The sequence below is a fragment of the Gobio gobio genome, assembly GCF_949357685.1.
Source record: "Gobio gobio genome assembly, chromosome: 7".
Lineage (NCBI taxonomy): Eukaryota > Metazoa > Chordata > Actinopteri > Cypriniformes > Gobionidae > Gobio > Gobio gobio.
Genome location: NC_137103.1, coordinates 55,886,734 through 55,909,129, shown reverse-complemented (window position 1 = coordinate 55,909,129; position 22,396 = coordinate 55,886,734). Strand labels below are relative to the sequence as shown.

The 22,396-nt window shown below is 39.3% G+C and overlaps 1 protein-coding gene across 1 annotated transcript in view; it reads right to left on the bottom strand.

Annotated features, from left to right (window-relative positions):
* Positions 1 to 280: 280 nt before the first annotated feature.
* LOC307129752 (E3 ubiquitin-protein ligase SH3RF3-like) overlaps positions 281 to 22,396 on the bottom strand; it is a gene marked incomplete at its 3' end in the record, with an annotated part of 188,667 nt that continues 166,551 nt past the window's right edge. Inside the window, exons 7-10 of the mRNA XM_079822438.1 lie at positions 21,984 to 22,210; positions 13,670 to 13,989; positions 6,414 to 6,754; positions 281 to 449 (exon numbers count right to left, since the gene is read on the bottom strand). Coding sequence (XP_079678564.1) covers positions 281 to 449; positions 6,414 to 6,754; positions 13,670 to 13,989; positions 21,984 to 22,210 — 1,057 coding nt within the window. The remainder of the gene's footprint in view (positions 450 to 6,413; positions 6,755 to 13,669; positions 13,990 to 21,983; positions 22,211 to 22,396) is intronic.

The window sequence follows — 22,396 nt, the reverse complement described above, 5'->3', positions numbered from 1 at the left end:
TTTCACGTGAGGATGAAGCCGGAGTCATTTCCGAGCACACACACACGAGGGCGCCGCAGACTCACACACTCCTCCAGATGAGCTGAATCCACATCACGTATTCTCTATGAGGACGATGGCAGTAAAGATGCTCGTTTTTGTGCTCGTCTTCATGACTGTGTGTCTGCTTCCGCTGCAGATTCTTCTGGACGCTATGACCATGAGATATTCCGGACGCCTCAGAGCGATCCTGGAGGTCCCGTTGGGGGAATCAGAGCTTGTTTTGGCTGGTGTTCCTCATCTAGAAACTCTCCACGAAGCTGCCGGGGAAGAGGCCCGTCCGGCCGGTGCGCTGGAGCGTCCCCTTGTACCAGCCGTCCTCACGTTTCTTGTGCACGAACACGATGTCGCCCTCCTTCAGCTCGATCTCAGCCTCGCTCTGCGGCGGGTATGGGACGAGCACGCGATACCTGATGGGAAGAGAGAGCACATGCTTTATAATGACTTAAACCGGTTGTGAGTTTGACAATTTAAAGGGTTAGTTCACCCAAAAATGAAAATTCTGTCATTAATGACTTACCCTCATGTCGTTGGACACCCGTCAGACCTCCGTTCATCTTCAGACACAAATGAAGATATTTTAGTGTAAAGCTGATGCTCTGAAAGGCCTCCATTGGCTCAATGCACTTTACACTCTCAAGACCCTTAAAAGGCACTAAAGACGTCATTACAAATTCCATCTCACTACAGTGGTTCTACAATAACTTTATGAATCGGCGACAATAGTTTTTGTGCGCAAAAAAACCCCTAAATAACGACTTACATAGTGATGACGATTTCAAAACACGGCCTCATGAAGCTTCGAAGCGTTATGAATCAGTGAGTCGATTCAGTGGTTTGAATCGCCAAATTTCAGCAGTTTGACACGCGATCCGAATCATCATTCGGCTCATTGATTCATAACGCTTCGAAGCTTCATGAGGCCGTGTTTTGAAATCGTCATCACTATGTAAGTCGTTATTTAGGGGTTTTTTTGCGCACAAAAACTATTGTCGCCGATTCATAAAGTTATTGTAGAGCCACTGTAGTGAGATGGACTTTGTAACGACGTCTTTAGTGTCTTTTAAGGGTCTTGAGAGTGAACCGTGCCATTGAGCCAATGGAGGCCTTTCAGAGCATCAGAAACTAAATTGTAAAATAAACTAAAATATCTTCATTTGTGTCCGAAGATGAACGGAGGTCTGACGGGTGTCGAACGACATGAGGGTAAGTAATTAATGACAGAATTTTCATTTTTGGGTGAACTAACCCTTTAATCAACTTTGCAGTTCAGGTTTTGCAGCTCAGCCTTTAAACCAGGGGTCTCAAACTCGCGGCCCGCGATGATATTTTGTGGCCCCCTTCTTGAAATCAAAGTTTAGTGTTATGCTGCATTCACACCAAACGCGAATAGAGCGTCTGGTGCGAGTGGTTTCAATATTAAGTCAATGGAAAGACGCGCTGACGCGCGTCTGGAGGTCCCGCGGCGCGTAGGGCGCCTCATTCGCGCGTCCAGTTTGCGCGAATTGTACACGAATTGAGCGTCTTGCGCGATACGCGCGTTACACGCGAATGGTGCTGTTGTGCATTCACGCATTTGAAGCGAATTCGCGTCTGACGACCAAGTTGAAAAATTTGAACTTTGGCGTCAATTCGCACCGCGTTAACCAATCAGGAGCCTGCTCGCTGCGGTCACGTGGTAAAGTGACGTGATGATAAACCCTACATAAATTAAAAATACAACTATTGTGTCACAAAATTTAGTTTTAAGACTTTTTCAGGTGAGAATGTAGTTGTTTAAAGCTCAAATCTGTGGTTTATTTATAAAGAGAGCGCATATTTAAAAAAATAATCTTGTGTTTTTGGAGTTGTGAGATCCAGGCGATCACCGCTCATAACCCCAGCGAGAGCAGCCTTTCCTCGGCCAGTCCTTCTGGCGTCTGCCGCTGGCTCTGATTTCTCTTTAGTGGTTCGTCTTGTGTAGATCTAACGGCCGATCTTTGCTCTCATGAATCTATAATTTGTTGTCTGCCAAATCGTTTTGACTGAGGGCAAAGAGAAGTTTCATAACTTTATTTTTTAAGGATATTTAAATATACATGCAGTGAAGATAATGTAGGAGTTGCCTGGACCACATTTGTGTGGCTATTAATGCTTAATATATATGTTTAATGAAAATGAAAAGAGGCACAGTGGTGTTTTATGACATATTTCTCCTGGAGTTCCTTGAACGCGCGTCAATTTCGCTTCAAACGCTCGATTTCTACGCGCGTCCAACTCGCTGCGGACGCGCGAATGCATTCAAAATGTTTGCGCGTGAAACTAGACATGGTAGACGCAATTTTGACGCTCTATTCGCGTTTGGTGTGAACGCAGCATTATGGTGCGTTCACACCGGACACGATTTGCGCAAATGATTTACATGTTAAGTCAATGCAGAGACGCGAAATGGCATTCTGCGGCGCGCTTCGCGCGATTGAGGCGCGCGACGGACGCGAATTGAGCGTTTTGAAGTAGAAAAATCTGAAATTTGGCGGATAGTTCGCGCCGCGTTAACCAATCAGGAGCTTGCTCTAGTAGTGACAACAATGAGGATATTAATATCTGGTTCAGACAATATGATTATCACTGTGATAATATTAAATGACATGAAACACAACCCAGTCTCTTTTTTTTAAGTGCAAGTTTATGTATGATCAATAATACAAAGGTATAAGTAAAAGGTATAATAAGCTATACATGAAATAAAGGAAACAATTCAGTCAAACATTCAAAGCCAGTGCTAGTAGGCTAACGTTACAACTGCAACGTACAGTTATACTGAGCGCCGCTGATACGCTGGAGCTCACAACTCCGAAAACGCCAGATAAAATGTTCAAATAGGCACTCTTTATATAAATAAACCACATATTTGAGCTTTAAACAACTACATTATCGACTGAAAAAGTCTTAAAACTACGTTTTGTCACACATTAACAGTAGATTTTAACCCAAAAAAAAGACGTGTAAACACAGCCCATGTCAGCCATTTCACAACGAGACGAGCCGCTGGCAGAAGCCCCGCCCATGACGCGAATTCGCGTCTGTTGTGCAGTGAATGTCACGCGCGATTGAAGCGAGTAAACTCAAAATGTTCAAGCGTCCACCTTCGCGCGATTAGTGCGAATTATTCGCGCAAATCGCGTCCGGTGTGAACGCCACATTAGTGTGGCCCGCGCGTTGTTCTGAAAAGCATCTTTTTGCTGAGTCGTTGCGTGTGCCGTGCTGGCCGCCTCACTTCGTGTGTGTGTGTGTGTGAGAGAGAGAGTTAGCTCGGCCCTACCTCGTGCAGTATAATTGGTTGACACCGCATGATTGACAGGAACAGAATTTGAGGCTGATCAGACAGTCGAAACCAATGTGGTCTAACAGCGCTCAGATGGCCAATCAAATCAAAGTAGGCGGGGTTCGTGCCCAATCTTCACACACACACACACACACACACACAAACGAGCGCGTCAATCTATCACTTCATGCGGTTGCGGAGAAACTATATTCTTTCCGGTGAAATAAAAAAAAAAGCACACTTAATATACAATCATTGATGAACATCTTTGATTTTAATGAAGAAGAACAAAAACTATATGAGAGCGGATTAGAACTCGGAACCTTTGAGACGGTTTACTAAAATTATACCACTAAACCACCTGGGAACTCAAATATTTGTAGCGAATCTATGTATTTAATCACTCATGTGAAGAATCTCTGGACTAATAATATATTTGACACAAATGAATGCAAATATTGTCCCAAATAGATTATTTCCCAGAATTAGACCTATAATTTCGTTCACTGTCCTGTTTGACCTGGGTACGGCCTTGCTTTGAATTAGTCTATTTATTTTAAATAAAATTAAAATCATTCATTATTACATAATGATTTAATTTCTATATTTTAGGCTATATTTTTTTTTTAAAAATAGAGAAGCCTTCATGAAGAACCATTCATGTTCAGAAGGAAAGTTCAAATTCTGAGGAACAGTTCATGTTCAGAAGAAACAATCATGTTGAAGAACTGCTAATAATAAAGATTGAGAAGATTTTTGTAATTAGGGCTGTCAAAAGATTAATCGCGATTAATCGCATCCAAAATAAAAGTTTGTGTTTACATAATATATGTGTGTGTATTCTGTTAATTATTATTTATATATAAATACACACACAAGCATGTATATATTTAAGAAAAAATATTATTTTTATATACAAAACATTTATATTTATATATATTATAGATTATATAAATGTATATACAGTATATACATGCAAATATTTCTTAAATATATACATGAATGTGTTTGTATTTATATATACATAATAATTATACACAGTACACACAAATATATTATGTAAACACAAACTTTTATTTTGGATGCGATTAATCGCGATTAATCTTTTGACAGCCCTACTATATAGTTTTTATAACTCTGTATTTCTGTTTTAGTCAGTAGGCCATATCAGGTTAAGCTAAAGCTTCAAATACGTTATTTTTGAAATTTCAGTTAACATTTATTTAATTTCAAATAATGAAGATATTTTTTAATGGTTTAGTGAACTATTTTAACCCTGACACTTTATTGAATATGTGTCTAATACTGATCTTTCCTCCTGAGTATGAATTAAGTGGGAATGAAATGAAATATAGTTTATTGTGTAAGCAAAAACGAAGTGACTTTTAATTATAAACAAGCTGGAAATACACCAGGACTCTTATTTTGAAAGGTATGCGCCTCTATTGCTCATTCAAGTTCAGGAGATAAAATATGCATTATTACAACCGTCTAAAACATATTACTATATAAACATGGTAAAGTAAACATTGTCATTATTCATCAGCATTAGTTCATAAACAGTTGTCTGGCATAAATGTGTGTTATTGATTGATTGTGAGCCTGGATTGGGGATGCGCGAGGACGGCGTTAGAAGACGAGCTATTTGCACTGAGTTTAAACAGACACTCCGTAATGTTTTTTTCCGCTGTAAAGAACATTTTGTGCATTGAAAAGGTTCCCTTGATGATAAAGCCAGCAGCCATATCACCCTGTAGCCCAAGACTGGTTTCCCACTGAAGCTAAGCAGGGCTGAGCCTGGTTAGTACCTGAATGGGAGACCAACTGGGTTAGTGAGGCCAGCAGGGGGCGCTCACCCTGTGGTCTGTGTGGTTCTTAACGCCCCAGTTTAGTGATGGGGACTCTATACTGTAACAAGCACTGTCCTTCGGATGAGACGTTAAACCGAGGTCCTGACTCTCTGTGGTCATTAAAAATCCCAGGATGTCCTTCGATAAAGAGTAGGGGTGTAACCCCGGCATCCTGGCCAAATTTAAATCAGAAGAAGTGCTGGCGATGTGAAGTCTGCATCTTTCTATATGAAGAAAATATATTATTAAACTTTATTTTTGAAGGAATATCAAATTTGCCCATTGGCCCCTGTCCATCCCCATATATATATATATATATATGATTGGTATCATCCCTCAGGGTGAGGGATTAAAACAACCCAATTGCTGGGTTAAAACAACCCAATTGCTGGGTTAAAACAACCCAATTGCTGGGTTAAAACAACCCAATTGTTGGGTTAAAACAACCCAATTGCTGGATTAAAACAACCCAATTGCTGGGTTAAAACAACCCAATTGCTGGATTAAAACAACCCAATTGCTGGGTTAAAACAACCCAATTGCTGGATTAAAACAACCCAATTGCTGGGTTAAAACAACCCAATTGCTGGATTAAAACAACCCAATTGCTGGGTTAAAACAACCCAATTGCTGGGTTAAAACAACCCAATCGCTGGGTTAAAACAACCTAATTGCTGGGTTAAAACAACCCAATTGCTGGGTTAAAACAACCCAATTGCTGGGTTAAAACAACCCAATCGCTGGGTTAAAACAACCTAATTGCTGGGTTAGTCCATTTTCAACCCAACTTGGGTTATTTTTAACACAGCATTTTTTAGAGCGTAAAAATGGAATTGTCACGGCAAATGGATCGGAAGATTAAATCAGAAGAAGTGCTGGCGATGTGAAGTCTGCATCTTTCTATATGAAGAAAATATATTATTAAACTTTATTTTTGAAGGAATATCAAATTTGCCCATTGGCCCCTGTCCATCATGGCCTCCTAATCATCCCCATATATATATATATATGATTGGTATCATCACTCAGTTCTCTCCACTGTGAGTGTGGTGGGCGTACTGGCGCAAAATGGCTGCCGTCGCATCATCCAGGTGGTGCTGCACATTGGTGGTGGTTGAGGAGATTCCCCCCCTTCTATGTAAAAGCGCTTTGAGTGAGTGCCTAGAAAAGCGCTATATAAATGTAATAAATTATTATTATTATGATAAAGAGCCGCTCACCTCTCTCTGGATAAGGGTTTGGGTTCGGGCCGGACGGCGAGCGGTGAGGAAGAGCAGGCCTGTCGAGCTGGTGGAGACACGGAGAAGTTGAGATCCAGCGAGCCGGACTTCCTGTGCAGAGGCTCCATGCCCATGGCCCCCTGCATCTCGCTCTCGATGGGGCAGGACCCGGCCCGGCCCTGGGCGCTGGCGGACCGCAGATCCGGAGCCATGGCTCCCTGGGCGGAGGACGAGGTGGAGGCCGGCTCGTGGGTGGGAGAGATGGATGGAGGCGAGCGGGACTTCTTCTTGGCTGCGGCTCCGGAGAGCAGCTTCAGGAGGCCACTGCTCTTCTTCTCCTTCTGTGAGAGAAACACACACACACACACACACACACACACACACAGTGTTTTCATAAGCTGTGGACGCAATGCGGTCACTCTAAAAAATGCTGGGTTAACAATAACCCAAGTTGGGTTGAAAATGGACTAACCCAGCAATTGGGCTGTTTTAACCCAACAATTGGGTTGTTTTAACCCAGCGGTTGGGTTAAATGTTTGCTTAAGACAACCCAATTGCTGGGTTAAAACAACCCAATTGCTGGGTTAAAACAACCCAATTGCTGGGTTAAAACAACCCAATTGCTGGGTTAAAACAACCCAATTGCTGGGTTAAAACAACCCAATTGCTGGGTTAAAACAACCCAATTGCTGGGTTAAAACAACCTAATTGCTGGGTTAAAACAACCCAATTGCTGGGTTAAAACAACCTAATTGCTGGGTTAAAACAACCCAATTGCTGGGTTAAAACAACCCAATTGCTGGGTAAAAACAACCCAATTGCTGGGTTAAAACAACCTAATTGCTGGGTTAAAACAACCTAATTGCTGGGTTAAAACAACCCAATTGCTGGGTTAAAACAACCCAATTGCTGGGTTAAAACAACCCAATTGCTGGGTTAAAACAACCCAATTGCTGGGTTAAAACAACCCAATTGCTGGGTAAAAACAACCCAATAGCTGGGTTAAAACAACCTAATTGCTGGGTTAAAACAACCCAATTGCTGGGTTAAAACAACCCAATTGCTGGGTTAAAACAACCCAATTGCTGGGTAAAAACAACCCAATAGCTGGGTTAAAACAACCTAATTGCTGGGTTAAAACAACCTAATTGCTGGGTTAAAACAACCCAATTGCTGGGTTAAAACAACCCAATTGCTGGGTTAAAACAACCTAATTGCTGGGTTAAAACAACCCAATTGCTGGGTTAAAACAACCTAATTGCTGGGTTAAAACAACCTAATTGCTGGGTTAAAACAACCCAATTGCTGGGTTAAAACAACCCAATTGCTGGGTTAAAACAACCCAATTGCTGGGTTAAAACAACCCAATTGCTGGGTAAAAACAACCCAATAGCTGGGTTAAAACAACCTAATTGCTGGGTTAAAACAACCTAATTGCTGGGTTAAAACAACCCAATTGCTGGGTTAGTCCATTTTCAACCCAACTTGGGTTATTTTTAACAAAGTATTTTTTATAGTGATAAAAATGGAATTGTCAAGGCAAATGGATTGGAAGATTAAATCAGAAGAAGTGCTGGCGATGTGAAGTCTGCGTCCTTCTATATGAAGAAAATACATTATTAAACTTTATTTTTGAAGGAATATCACACGTTTCTTCCATGTTTTCAGTTGAACAGTAAACCAGTGTTATTTTAGCATCATTGAGATACTATTTTTTTTTTCATTTTTAATAATTTTGTTGTATATTTTTGTTATATTTATTGTTTTGTTTTATTTTTAAATGTCTATATATTTTTTAATTCTGTTTTAGTTTCAGCTAATTATATGAATTATCTATTAAATATTTATTATATTATTAATTTATATTTTTATTAATATTATTAATATTATTAATTATTATTATTATATAATTATTAGTAAATTAAAATGTCCATTTGATTACTTTCAAATAGTTGTTTTGCCTTGATTACCTCTATTTTTGATAATGAATTTGTTTTAAATGATAAATCCAGAAAAAAAGTGAGACAACACAAAATTTCTGAATAAATTATGTTTTTTTTATATTTAGAATTTTTGTTTTAGTAATTGTTGTATATTTGTGTTTTTAAATGTCTATATAGTTTTATTTTTTTTTTTTAACTTTTAAAAGATTAATACATTTTTTATAATTTTGATTACCACTATTTTTGATAATGCATTTGTATTAAATCATAAATCCAGAAAAAAGTGAGACAGCACAGAATTTCTGAATAAATTGTTTTTATATTTTTAATTTGAGTAATTTTGTTGTACATGTTTGTCATATTTATTGTTCTGTTTTTAAATGTCTATATAGTTTTATTTACTTAATTAATAATCCGTTATTAGCTGAATTTTCCATTTGATTACTTTTAATTTAAATATTTTTTGCCTTGATTACCACTATTTTTGATAAAACTTTTTTATTAAATCATAAATCCAGGAAAAACACAGAATTTCTGAAAAAAAGTATTTTTTTTAATATATTTTGAACTTTTGTTTTAGTAATTGTTTTATATTTGTGTTATATTGTGTAAATGTTTATATAGTTTTATCAATAAAAAAAAAACTTTTAAAAAATGAATAAATTTTTTATAATTTTGATTACCACTATTTTTGATAATAAATTAGTATTAAATTTAGTTACTATTAAATTTAGTTTACTATTAAAATAGTATTAAATAGTATTAAAATTATAACAAATATTAATACAATTATTAAAACAGAATATATAAAAATTAAAAGAGACAACACAGAAATGTAAAAAAGAAAAAAAATCTATTGTTAAAATGCAATCCAGAGATGCAACACAAATTCAGAAAAAAATAAATACTACATAAAAAAATTATTCAAACGGAATCCAGAAAAATTAAAACAGGATGCATTTTGGGAAATAAAAGGGATTGTTCGTATCCAAAAAAAAAAGAATAATCTACAGTAATGGTGTGATCTTGATCTGCTGATGGTAAGAACAGAGGGATATTTGAGTAATCTGTGTGTGTAATGGCTGTTCTGCTGCCTGTGTGTGTGTGTGTGTGTGTGTGTGTGTGTGTGTGTGTGTGTGTGTGTGTGTGTGTGTGTGTGTGTGTGTGTGTGTGTGTGTGTGTGTGTGTGTGTGTGTGTGTGTGTGTGTGTGTGTGTGTGTGTGTGTGTGTGTGTGTGTGTGGAGAAGGTTTATCTGGGAAACTCATTCTGGCTTTGATGGAGCTGCGCTGAACTCCCAACAGAGCAGATCCAGACCAGGCCACTAGGAGGCGCCCGAGACTCAGCCTCTGATTGGAGCAGAGAGAAACTCAAACCCAGAGCTTCTGCTCAACACGAGCCTGCGCTAATGAGGCGGGACACAGCGCAAACACACACAGCTCAATTACACCTTAGCGAAGAGGTTAGGGTTCAACAGACATGTTCAGTGTGTGTGATCTATTCGACTGCTCTGACACTATCACACGAGAACTAAACCCGAGCCGAGCCGAATCATGAGAGCTGAAGAACAGATCCGTCACTGGGACTCGCTGAGCAATTCAACACAACTGCAGATCACATGACTCAAACACACTGATGGAAACATTTCACATATTAACCATTCATCTCATATTTCTGCTTGTGTGTTGCTGTGCAGTTAAGGCGGTTGCTGGGTGGTTGCTGGGGTGTTGCTAGGGTGTTCTGGGTGGTTGTTAGGCAGTTGCTGGGTTGTTCTTGGTGGTTACTAGGCGGTTGCCAGGGCATTCTAGGTGGTTACTAGGCAGTTGCTGGGTTGTTCTTGGTGGTTACTAGGCAGTTGCTGGGTTGTTCTTGGTGGTTACTAGGCGGTTGCCAGGGCATTCTAGGTGGTTACTAGGCAGTTGCTGGGTTGTTCTTGGTGGTTACTAGGCAGTTGCTGGGTTGTTCTTGGTGGTTACTAGGCGGTTGCCAGGGCATTCTAGGTGGTTACTAGGCAGTTGCTGGGTTGTTCTTGGTGGTTACTAGGCAGTTGCTGGGTTGTTCTTGGTGGTTACTAGGCGGTTTCTGGGGTGTTCTTGGTGGTTACTAGGCGGTTGCTGGGGCGTTCTAAGTGGTTACTAGGCGGTTGCTGGGGTGTTCTTGGTGGTTACTAGGCAGTTGCTGGGGTGTTCTTGGTGGTTACTGGGCAGTTACTGTGTGTTCTAGGCAGTTGCTGGGGTGTTCTTAGTGGTTACTAGGCGGTTGCTGGGGCGTTCTAGGTGGTTGCTGGGGTGTTCTTGGTGGTTACTAGGCGGTTGCTGGAGTGTTCTTGGTGGTTACTAGGCGGTTGCTGGGGCATTCTAGGTGGTTACTAGACGGTTGCTGGGGTGTTCTTGGTGGTTACTAGGCGGTTGCTGGGGTGTTCTAGGCAGTTGCTGGGGTGTTCTTGGTGGTTACTGGGCAGTTACTATGTGTTCTAGGCAGTTGCTGGGGTGTTCTTGGTGGTTACTAGGCGGCTGCTAGGGGCGTTCTAGGTGGTTGCTAGGCGATTGCTGGGGTGTTCTTTGTGGTTACTAGGCGGTTGCTGGGGTGTTCTAGGCAGTTGCTGGGGTGTTCTTGGTGGTTACTGGGCAGTTACTGTGTGTTCTAGGCAGTTGCTGGGGTGTTCTTGGTGGTTACTAGGCGGTTGCTGGGGCATTCTAGGTGGTTGCTAGGCAATTGCTGGGGTGTTCTAGGTGGTTGCTAGGCGATTGCTAGGGTGTTCTAGGTGGTTGCTAGGCGATTGCTAGGGTGTTCTTTGTGGTTACTAGGCGTTTGCCGGGTTGTTCTGGATGATGTTCTTGGTGGTTACTAGGCTGTTGCTGGGGTGTTCTTGGTGGTTACTAGGCGGTTGCTGGGGCGTTCTAAGTGGTTACTAGGCGGTTGCTGGGGTGTTCTTGGTGGTTACTAGGCAGTTGCTGGGGTGTTCTTGGTGGTTACTGGGCAGTTACTGTGTGTTCTAGGCAGTTGCTGGGGTGTTCTTAGTGGTTACTAGGCGGTTGCTGGGGCGTTCTAGGTGGTTGCTGGGGTGTTCTTGGTGGTTACTAGGCGGTTGCTGGAGTGTTCTTGGTGGTTACTAGGCGGTTGCTGGGGCATTCTAGGTGGTTACTAGACGGTTGCTGGGGTGTTCTTGGTGGTTACTAGGCGGTTGCTGGGGTGTTCTAGGCAGTTGCTGGGGTGTTCTTGGTGGTTACTGGGCAGTTACTATGTGTTCTAGGCAGTTGCTGGGGTGTTCTTGGTGGTTACTAGGCGGCTGCTAGGGGCGTTCTAGGTGGTTGCTAGGCGATTGCTGGGGTGTTCTTTGTGGTTACTAGGCGGTTGCTGGGGTGTTCTAGGCAGTTGCTGGGGTGTTCTTGGTGGTTACTGGGCAGTTACTGTGTGTTCTAGGCAGTTGCTGGGGTGTTCTTGGTGGTTACTAGGCGGTTGCTGGGGCATTCTAGGTGGTTGCTAGGCAATTGCTGGGGTGTTCTAGGTGGTTGCTAGGCGATTGCTAGGGTGTTCTAGGTGGTTGCTAGGCGATTGCTAGGGTGTTCTTTGTGGTTACTAGGCGTTTGCCGGGTTGTTCTGGATGATGTTCTTGGTGGTTACTAGGCTGTTGCTGGGGTGTTCTTGGTGGTTACTAGGCGGTTGCTGGGGCGTTCTAAGTGGTTACTAGGCGGTTGCTGGGGTGTTCTTGGTGGTTACTAGGCAGTTGCTGGGGTGTTCTTGGTGGTTACTGGGCAGTTACTGTGTGTTCTAGGCAGTTGCTGGGGTGTTCTTAGTGGTTACTAGGCGGTTGCTGGGGCGTTCTAGGTGGTTGCTAGGTGATTGCTGGGGTGTTCTTGGTGGTTACTAGGCGGTTGCTGGAGTGTTCTTGGTGGTTACTAGGCGGTTGCTGGGGCGTTCTAGGTGGTTACTAGACGGTTGCTGGAGTGTTCTTGGTGGTTACTAGGCGGTTGCTGGGGTGTTCTAGGTGGTTGCTAGGCAGTTGCTGGGGTGTTCTTGGTGGTTACTAGACGGTTGCTGGAGTGTTCTTGGTGGTTACTAGGCAGTTGCTGGGGTGTTCTTGGTGGTTACTAGACGGTTGCTGGAGTGTTCTTGGTGGTTGCTAGGCAGTTGCTGGGGTGTTCTTGGTGGTTACTGGGCAGTTACTGTGTGTTCTAGGCAGTTGCTGGGGTGTTCTTGGTGGTTACTGGGCGGTTGCTGGGGCGTTCTGGATGATTACTAGGCAGTTGCTGGGGCATTCTAGGTGGTTGCTGAGGCATTCTGGGTGGTTGCTGGGGCGTTCTGGGTGGTTGCTGGGGTGTTCTGGATGATTACTAGGCTGTTACTGGGCGTTCTATGTGGTTGCTAGGTGGTTGCTTGGGAATTCTTTGTGGTTACTGGGCAGTTGCTGAGGCGTTCTGGATATTTACTAGGCAGTAACTGGGCGTTCTAGGTGGTTGCTAGGCAGTTGCTGAGGCATTTTGGGTGGTTGCTAGGTGGTTGCTGGGGCATTTTGGGTGGTTGCCAGGCGGTTGCTGGGGCGTTCTAGGTGGTAACAGGGGCATTCTGGGTGATTACTAGGCAGTTGTTGGAGCATTCTAGGTGGTTGGTGGGGCGTTCTGAATGGTTGCTAGATAGTTGCTAGGTGGTTGCTGGGGCGTTTTGGGTGGTTGCCAGGTTGTTACTGGGGTGTTCTGGGTGATTACTAGGTGGTTGCTGCTGCATTCTGGGTGGTTGCTAGGCAGTTGATGGGGCGTTAATGGTGGTTACTAGGTGGTTGCTTGGGGCGTTTTGGGTGATTTCTAGGCAGTTGCTGGGGTGTTCTGAGAGGTTAAAAATCTTACACTTTTCCGAATATGAGATCTGTGCATCATCTGTGCATTTTTTAACCCTGCGTGTGACTCTGAGCTAATTAACAGCCCATAATCAACATGCAGGAACGACTGCTGAAATCACACATCCAAACACACGTCACTCATGTTCATCACATGACCTCAGTGAAGTCTCATCTGCCAACAAAAAGACTGAGAAAATATTTCTTAACAGCTGTAAAACTAGGCGGGTGAGCTGGTGCGAGTGAGTGGAGGCAGGGCTAATTTGCATATTCATTGATTATCCTTCATGATAACTAGTATATATTCATATATTAGTTATATTCATATACTACGACAACTAGTACTAGTATATATGGATATATTTGTACTAGTTATCATGAAGCACAATACATGCGTAATAAAGATCTGTCATAATGAATTCGATTTTTTACTATGAATTTTTAATTAATTTCAATGAATATATTCATGAGCATCACTGACCTTCTCCACCTTCTTCTCCTCGTGTTTGGGGAGGCCGGCGAGCGCTCCATGTGCGGGTGAAGCGGGCTGGACGTCTCCTCCGTTCAGATGGGCCGCGGTGACGTTGGGCGGTGTAATGGCGGCCGCGGCGGAGGTCAGAGGCATGGAGAGGCGGATGGAGGCCGGAGAGAGCGGACCAGACTGAAGCGAGGGATGCACCTGAGGCGACGCCACCATAGAGAGGGGTCGAGCGGGGGAGCGGGAGGGGCTGCCCTGGGGTCGCAGCGGGGTCACGGCCACCATGGGCCGCTCGGGGCTGCTGCTCGCCGGGGGACTGTGGACTGTTCGAATAATCCAACATTCAGTTCAAATGCATAAATGTATGTGCTGTATAACAAAATAGTGGGGGAAAAAACATAGAAATGTGCTGCATGTTTCAGAGTGAAGCACAACACTGTGTTCTTCACATGTGAGCGGCTCACGATCCGCCGGTGTTTTTAGTGTCTCGTCTCTGCATGTGTTGTGAGTTTGGGTCGAATATAACATGCATTTGAAATGCAATACATGCCCAATTATCTTCCCAGGCATGTAAAGAGAAGCGCTCACAAACCAGCTGTTGTCCACAAAAGAGAAACTTTAATGAAGAAATTACTTTTATAGTTGCACTGTAAAAAATTGGTTTTCTTAAATACTATTTTTTTATTTTGTAGTGTAATATTACAATAGTAATATTTCTTATTTTGATAATATTTTTATTGAATAATAATAATTATTATTAAATATATTATAATTAATATAATTACATTATATAATAAATATTATAACTATTATTAATAATATTTAAAATTAAGAATCTAAAAATAATACGTATATATATATATATATATATATATATATATATATATATATATATATATATATATATATATATATATATATATATACGTATTATTTTTAGATTCTTAATTTTTTTATAATGTAATTATATTAAATATAATATAATATATATTATATTAAATATATAATATATATATATATATATATATATATATATATATATATATATATATATATATATATATATATATATTATATATTTAATATAATATATATTATATTATATTATATTTAATATAATTACATTATACAATTAACATTATATATAACTATTACTGTATTAATAATATTTAAAATTAAAAATCTAAAAATAATACATAAAAATTACATTGTATAATAAATATTTTATATAAATAATATTAATAATATTTCAAATTAAAAATCTAAATATAATACATTTAATATATGTAAATATAAAATATGTTACTTTACATTTTAATACATTAACTATATTAAATATATTCAATATATGTATGAATCTGTGTATGTGTGTGTGTGTGTGTGTGTGTGTGTGTGTGTGTGTGTGTGTGTGTGTGTGTGTGTGTGTGTGTGTGTGTGTGTGTGTGTGTGTGTGTGTGTGTGTGTGTGCGTATCTGCATGCATGTGTAAATGTGTGTGTGTGTGTGTGTATGTAGTATGTACGTATCTGCATGCATGTGTAAATGTGTGTGTGTGTGTGTGTGTGTGTGCGTATCTGCATGCATGTGTAAATGTGTGTGTGTGTGTGTGTGTGTGTGTGTGTGTGTGTGTGTGTGTGTGTGTGTGTGTGTGTGTGTGTGTGTGTGTGTGTGTGTGTGTGTGTGTGTATATATATATATATATATATATATAATTATTTACAACAATAATAGTAATTTTATTCATATTGATAATTTTAGTGTCACTGATATAATCACAAATGTTTTGGACAAATTGTGCATTGCCCATAAAACGTCTGACAAGTGCAGCAAAACGCATTTCAAATGGATTGCATTTGGATTTTTCCCTATTTTGAACAGTCTTGAGTGTCTCGTCATGCGAGTTTAACCCATGGCGAGTGCGATTAAAAGATGTCACAGGTCTCATTTGCAGTGTGTCCCGTCCCGCCGCTCTGCACCGCTGCATGAGCTTTGCTGCGTTCCTCAAAGTTCAAGAACTGCCGAGAATGCAACCCGGCAATTACTGCCAACGCGAGCGGCAAGGCATTCATTACGACAGACATCTTATCTGAGCTGTAAAATGCTTTAACAAGCTCCTTTACCAGGCTAATGCGTCTTTCGTGAGCACACTCGCACACACAGCAGCGCGGCCGATCTGACCTGAATAGATTACAGAGCGTCACGTTAACACGCTTCATTGGCGCAGAGCTGACACGCGGGAAAAACTCCCGCCATCTGCAGCGCAGTGAGTGTGTGTGTGTGTGAAGACAAACACTGCTGAAACCTTCAGTATGAACAAACTAAATGCAAAATGCACCAGTAGTGTAGCCACGAGGGGGCCTGGAGAGTCCGGCCCCCTCATTTACATGTTCGGCCCCACAGATTGAGGAATTGTTGATTACTCTAATTGATAGAATGACCAATGCTGCGCGCTAAAATGCAACGGCTGCTTGTTCAATGGCGAATGCACAAAGTTCAATATTATGCTTTTTCAAGAAATCACGGAAAGATGAGCGACGAGGAGAATAAGTGCCATCTATATCTGAGCCTACACACAAATCGACACGCAGCGGAAACAACTTAAAACACTCACGGTCATACAGATCAGAGTAAGATCATTAGAAACTGAAAAAGTCTGCTTTTTAAATTACTCACTATTAAAACAAAACATTGTGCTTTTGTATAATAAAGCAAGCATGTCGTTTTCTGCCGCCTCTGTTTCTTTACGCATGTAGTGAGGTTTGTGGTTTTACCTGTGGTGATCTAAATAGAGTGCTCGTTAATTTATATAAGAATAGTCCTGACCTAATATTTAAATTTCACCCTTTAAAATGTTTTACAGATATTATTTGTGTATTACATTTACATCTGTGTCCTATCTCAAGCTACTCTACAGTCGGCTCAATCTTTTGTCAAATTAAAACATGTAATATATATAGCTGTCAATCGAGATTAATTGTGATTAACCGTACTCTTGTTGTGTGATTAATCGCACCTGATGTGTGTTTAAGCGTGATTAATCACTCTTGTTGTGGTTTTATTTGTAAAGTTTTCAATTGTGATTAATCGCACTCTTGTGTCTTTAATTGTGATTAATCGCACTCTTGTTTTTGTGATTAATCGCACTATTGTTGTGCTTTCAATTGTGATTAATCGCACTCTTGTGTTTTTAATTGTGATTAATCGCACTCGTTTTGTGATTAATCGCACCTGATGTGTGTTTAAGCGTGATTAATCACTCTTGGTGTGTTTTTAATTGTGATTAATTGCACTCTTGTTGTGTTTTTAATTGTGATTTATCACACTCCTGTGTGTTTAATCGTGATTAATCGCACTCGCGTTGTGTTTTTAATTGTGATTAATCGCACTCGTGTTGTGTTTTTAATTGTGATTTATCACACTCTTGTTGTGTGTTTAATCGTGATTTATCACACTCTAGTTGTGTTTTTAATTGTGATTTATCACACTCTTGTTGTGTGTTTAATTGTGATTAATCGCACTCTTGTTGTGTTTTTAATTGTGATTAATCGCACTATTGTTGTGTTTCAATTGTGATTAATCGCACTCTTGTGTTTTTAATTATGATTAATCGTACTCTTGTTTTGCGATTAATTGCACTATTGCTGTGTTTTCAATTGTGATTAATCGCACTCTTGTGTTTTTAATTGTGATTAATCGCACTCTTGTTTTGTGATTAATCGCACCTGATGTGTGTTTACGCGTGATTAATCACTCTTGGTGTGTTTTCAATTGTGATTAATCGCACTCTTGTTGTGTTTTCAATTGTGATTAATCGCACTCTTGTTGTGTTTTTAATTGTGATTAATTGCACTCTTGTTGTGTTTTTAATTGTGATTTATCACACTCGTGTTGTGTTTTTAATTGTGATTTATCACACTCTTGTTGTGTGTTTAATCGTGATTTATCACACTCTAGTTGTGTTTTTAATTGTGATTTATCACACTCTTGTTGTGTGTTTAATTGTGATTAATCGCACTCTTGTTGTGTTTTTAATTGTGATTAATCGCACTCTTGTTGTGTTTTTAATTGTGATTAATCGCACTCGTGTTGTGTTTTTAATTGTGATTTATCACACTCTTGTTGTGTGTTTAATCGTGATTTATCACACTCTAGTTGTGTTTTTAATTGTGATTTATCACACTCTTGTTGTGTGTTTAATTGTGATTAATCGCACTCTTGTTGTGTTTTTAATTGTGATTAATCGCACTATTGTTGTGTTTCAATTGTGATTAATCGCACTCTTGTTGTGTTTTTAATTGTGATTAATCGCACTCTTGTTGTGTTTTTAATTGTGATTAATCGCACTCTTGTTGTGTTTTTAATTGTGATTAATCGCACTCTTGTTGTGTTTTTAATTGTGATTAATCGCACTCGTGTTGTGTTTTTAATTGTGATTTATCACACTCTTGTTGTGTGTTTAATCGTGATTTATCACACTCTAGTTGTGTTTTTAATTGTGATTTATCACACTCTTGTTGTGTGTTTAATTGTGATTAATCGCACTCTTGTTGTGTTTTTAATTGTGATTAATCGCACTATTGTTGTGTTTCAATTGTGATTAATCGCACTCTTGTGTTTTTAATTATGATTAATCGTACTCTTGTTTTGCGATTAATTGCACTATTGCTGTGTTTTCAATTGTGATTAATCGCACTCTTGTGTTTTTAATTGTGATTAATCGCACTCTTGTTTTGTGATTAATCGCACCTGATGTGTGTTTACGCGTGATTAATCACTCTTGGTGTGTTTTCAATTGTGATTAATCGCACTCTTGTTGTGTTTTCAATTGTGATTAATCGCACTCTTGTTGTGTTTTTAATTGTGATTAATTGCACTCTTGTTGTGTTTTTAATTGTGATTTATCACACTCTTGTGTGTTTAATCGTGATTAATCGCACTCGCGTTGTGTTTTTAATTGTGATTTATCACACTCTTGTTGTGTGTTTAATCGTGATTTATCACACTCTTGTTGTGTTTTTAATTGTGATTTATCACACTCTTGTTGTGTGTTTAAGCGTGATTAATCGCACTCTTGTTGTGTTTTTAATTGTGATTTATCACACTCTTGTTGTGTGTTTAATTGTGATTTATCACACTCTTGTTGTGTGTTTAATTGTGATTAATCGCACTCTTGTTGTGTTTTTAATTGTGATTAATCGCACTATTGTTGTGTTTCAATTGTGATTAATCGCACTCTCGTGTTTTTAATTGTGACTAATCGCACTCTTGTTTTGTGATTAATCGCACTCTTGTTGTGTTTTTAATTGTGATTTATCACACTCTTGATGTGTTTTTAATTGTGATTAATCGCACTATTGTTGTGTTTTCAATTGTGATTAATCGCACACTTGTGTTTTTAATTGTGATTAATCGCACTCTTGTTTTGTGATTAATCGCACTATTGTTGTGTTTTCAATTGTGATTAATCACACTCTTGTGTTTTTAATTGTGATTAATCGCACTCTTGTTTTGTGATTAATCGCACCTGATGTGTGTTTAAGTGTGATTAATCTCTCTTGTTGTGTTTTTAATTGCGATTAATCACACTCTTGTTGTGTTTTCAATTGTGATTAATCGCACTCTTGTTGTGTTTTTAATTGTGATTAATTGCACTCTTGTTGTGTTTTTAACTGTGATTTATCACACTCTTGTGTGTTTAATCGAGATTAATTGTGATTAACCGTACTCTTGTTGTGTGATTAATCGCACCTGATGTGTGTTTAAGCGTGATTAATCACTCTTGTTGTGGTTTTATTTGTAAAGTTTTCAATTGTGATTAATCGCACCCTTGTGTCTTTAATTGTGATTAATCGCACTCTTGTTTTTGTGATTAATCGCACTATTGTTGTGCTTTCAATTGTGATTAATCGCAACCTTGTGTTTTTAATTGTGATTAATCGCACTCGTTGTGTGATTAATCGCACCTGATGTGTGTTTAAGCGTGATTAATCACTCTTGTTGTGGTTTTATTTGTAAAGTTTTCAATTGTGATTAATCGCACTCTTGTGTCTTTAATTGTGATTAATCGTACTCTTGTTTTTGTGATTAATCGCACTATTGTTGTGCTTTCAATTGTGATTTATCACACTCTTGTTGTGTGTTTAATTGTGATTAATCGCACTCTTGTTGTGTTTTTAATTGTGATTAATCGCACTATTGTTGTGTTTCAATTGTGATTAATCGAACTCTTGTGTTTTTAATTGTGATTAATCGCACTCTTGTTTTGTGATTAATCGCACCTGATGTGTGTTTAAGCGTGATTAATCACTCTTGGTGTGTTTTCAATTGCGATTAATCGCACTCTTGTTGTGTTTTCAATTGTGATTAATCGCACTCTTGTTGTGTTTTTAATTGTGATTAATTGCACTCTTGTTGTGTTTTTAATTGTGATTTATCACACTCTTGTGTGTTTAATCGTGATTAATCGCACTCGCGTTGTGTTTTTAATTGTGATTTATCACACTCTTGTTGTGTGTTTAATCGTGATTTATCACACTCTTGTTGTGTTTTTAATTGTGATTTATCACACTCTTGTTGTGTGTTTAAGCGTGATTAATCGCACTCTTGTTGTGTTTTTAATTGTGATTTATCACACTCTTGTTGTGTGTTTAATTGTGATTTATCACACTCTTGTTGTGTGTTTAATTGTGATTAATCGCACTCTTGTTGTGTTTTTAATTGTGATTAATCGCACTATTGTTGTGTTTCAATTGTGATTAATCGCACTCTCGTGTTTTTAATTGTGACTAATCGCACTCTTGTTTTGTGATTAATCGCACTCTTGTTGTGTTTTTAATTGTGATTTATCACACTCTTGATGTGTTTTTAATTGTGATTAATCGCACTATAGTTGTGTTTGCAATTGTGATTAATCGCACACTTGTGTTTTTAATTGTGATTAATCGCACTCTTGTTTTGTGATTAATCGCACTATTGTTGTGTTTTCAATTGTGATTAATCACACTCTTGTGTTTTTAATTGTGATTAATCGCACTCTTGTTTTGTGATTAATCGCACCTGATGTGTGTTTAAGTGTGATTAATCTCTCTTGTTGTGTTTTTAATTGCGATTAATCACACTCTTGTTGTGTTTTCAATTGTGATTAATCGCACTCTTGTTGTGTTTTTAATTGTGATTAATTGCACTCTTGTTGTGTTTTTAACTGTGATTTATCACACTCTTGTGTGTTTAATCGTGATTAATCGCACTCGCGTTGTGTTTTTAATTGTGATTAATCGCACTCTTGTTGTGTTTTTAATTGTGATTTATCACACTCTTGTTGTGCGTTTAATCGTGATTAATCGCACTCGCGGTGTGTTTTTAATTGTGAATAATCGCACTCTTGTTGTGTGTTTAATTGTGATTAATCGCACTCTTGTTGTGTTTTTAATCGTGATTAATCACACTCTTGTTGTGCTTTTAATTGCGATTAATTGCACTCTCGTTGTGTTTTTAATTGTGATTAATCGCACTCTTGTTGTGTTTTTAATTGTGATTAATCGCACTCTTGTTGTGTGTTTAATCGTGATTAATCACACTCTTGTTGTGCTTTTAATTGCGATTAATTGCACTCTCGTTGTGTTTTTAAATGCGATTAATCTCACTCTTGCAGTGTGTTTAATCGAGATTAATCACACTCTTGTTGTGTTTTTGATTGCGATTAATCGCACTTGTGTATTTAATCATGATGAATCACACTCTTGTGTGTTTAATCATGATTAATCACACTCTTGTGTTGTTAATTGCGATTAATCACACTCTTGTTGTGTTTTTAATTGTGATTAATCACACTCTTGTGTATTTAATCGCGATGAATCACACTCTTGTGTGTTTAATCGTGGTTAATCACACTCTTGTGTTTTTAATTGCGATTAATCACACTCTTGTTGTGTGATTAATCGTGATTAATTGCACACTTATAGTACAATTAAGCATGCGCCTTTTATCTCATTAAACACATTTATATTGTGATCATTTGCTATATCCAGCAAAGTAAACAATCAGAAAAATGTATTTTCTGCAAGCTTCAAGGATCATTGGAGACTCCAAAAGGATAACAAATCACCAAATATAAGGAGTCCATAAAATTATATTATATAATAACTTTATACATATCTAAGCACCCATGAAAAAAAACATTACAGATTTTTTTTTACAGAATTCACAGTGTAGGCCTAAAGTATGTAATATATACAGAGCAACAACATTTTAGTTTTCATTTTAGACGAGTCAAGCTGCAATACCGGACAGAACCACACGGAGCGGCGCACGCGACTCACCCAACTGCATGGCCGATCGCGCTTGATTGACAGTTTGCTGACTGGACATGCGCAGACAGTTCTTCATGTGCGGAGACGACGGGCTGGACAGCGGCGTGCTGGAGCGAGACGCCGACGACATCAGGACGGGACTCGAGGGGCCGGCGGAGCTCGGGGATCCAGGGGCCACCTTAGACTGAGCCGCTCCCGACAGACACGAGCGCGTCTGACCGACGGCAAACGGAGCCCTGCGGACACACACACACACACACACACACACTCAATGAGTGCTAATGCAACAGGAGTCAGAGTTCAGGAGAAAGGCGATCGAGCGACGGTCCTCTCATGTGTATTGAGCGCTAGTGTAGATGACGTGCAGCCGTTTCTGCAGGTCAGTCTTGGCCCGAGGACACTAATGGAGGATTAAAGAGGGA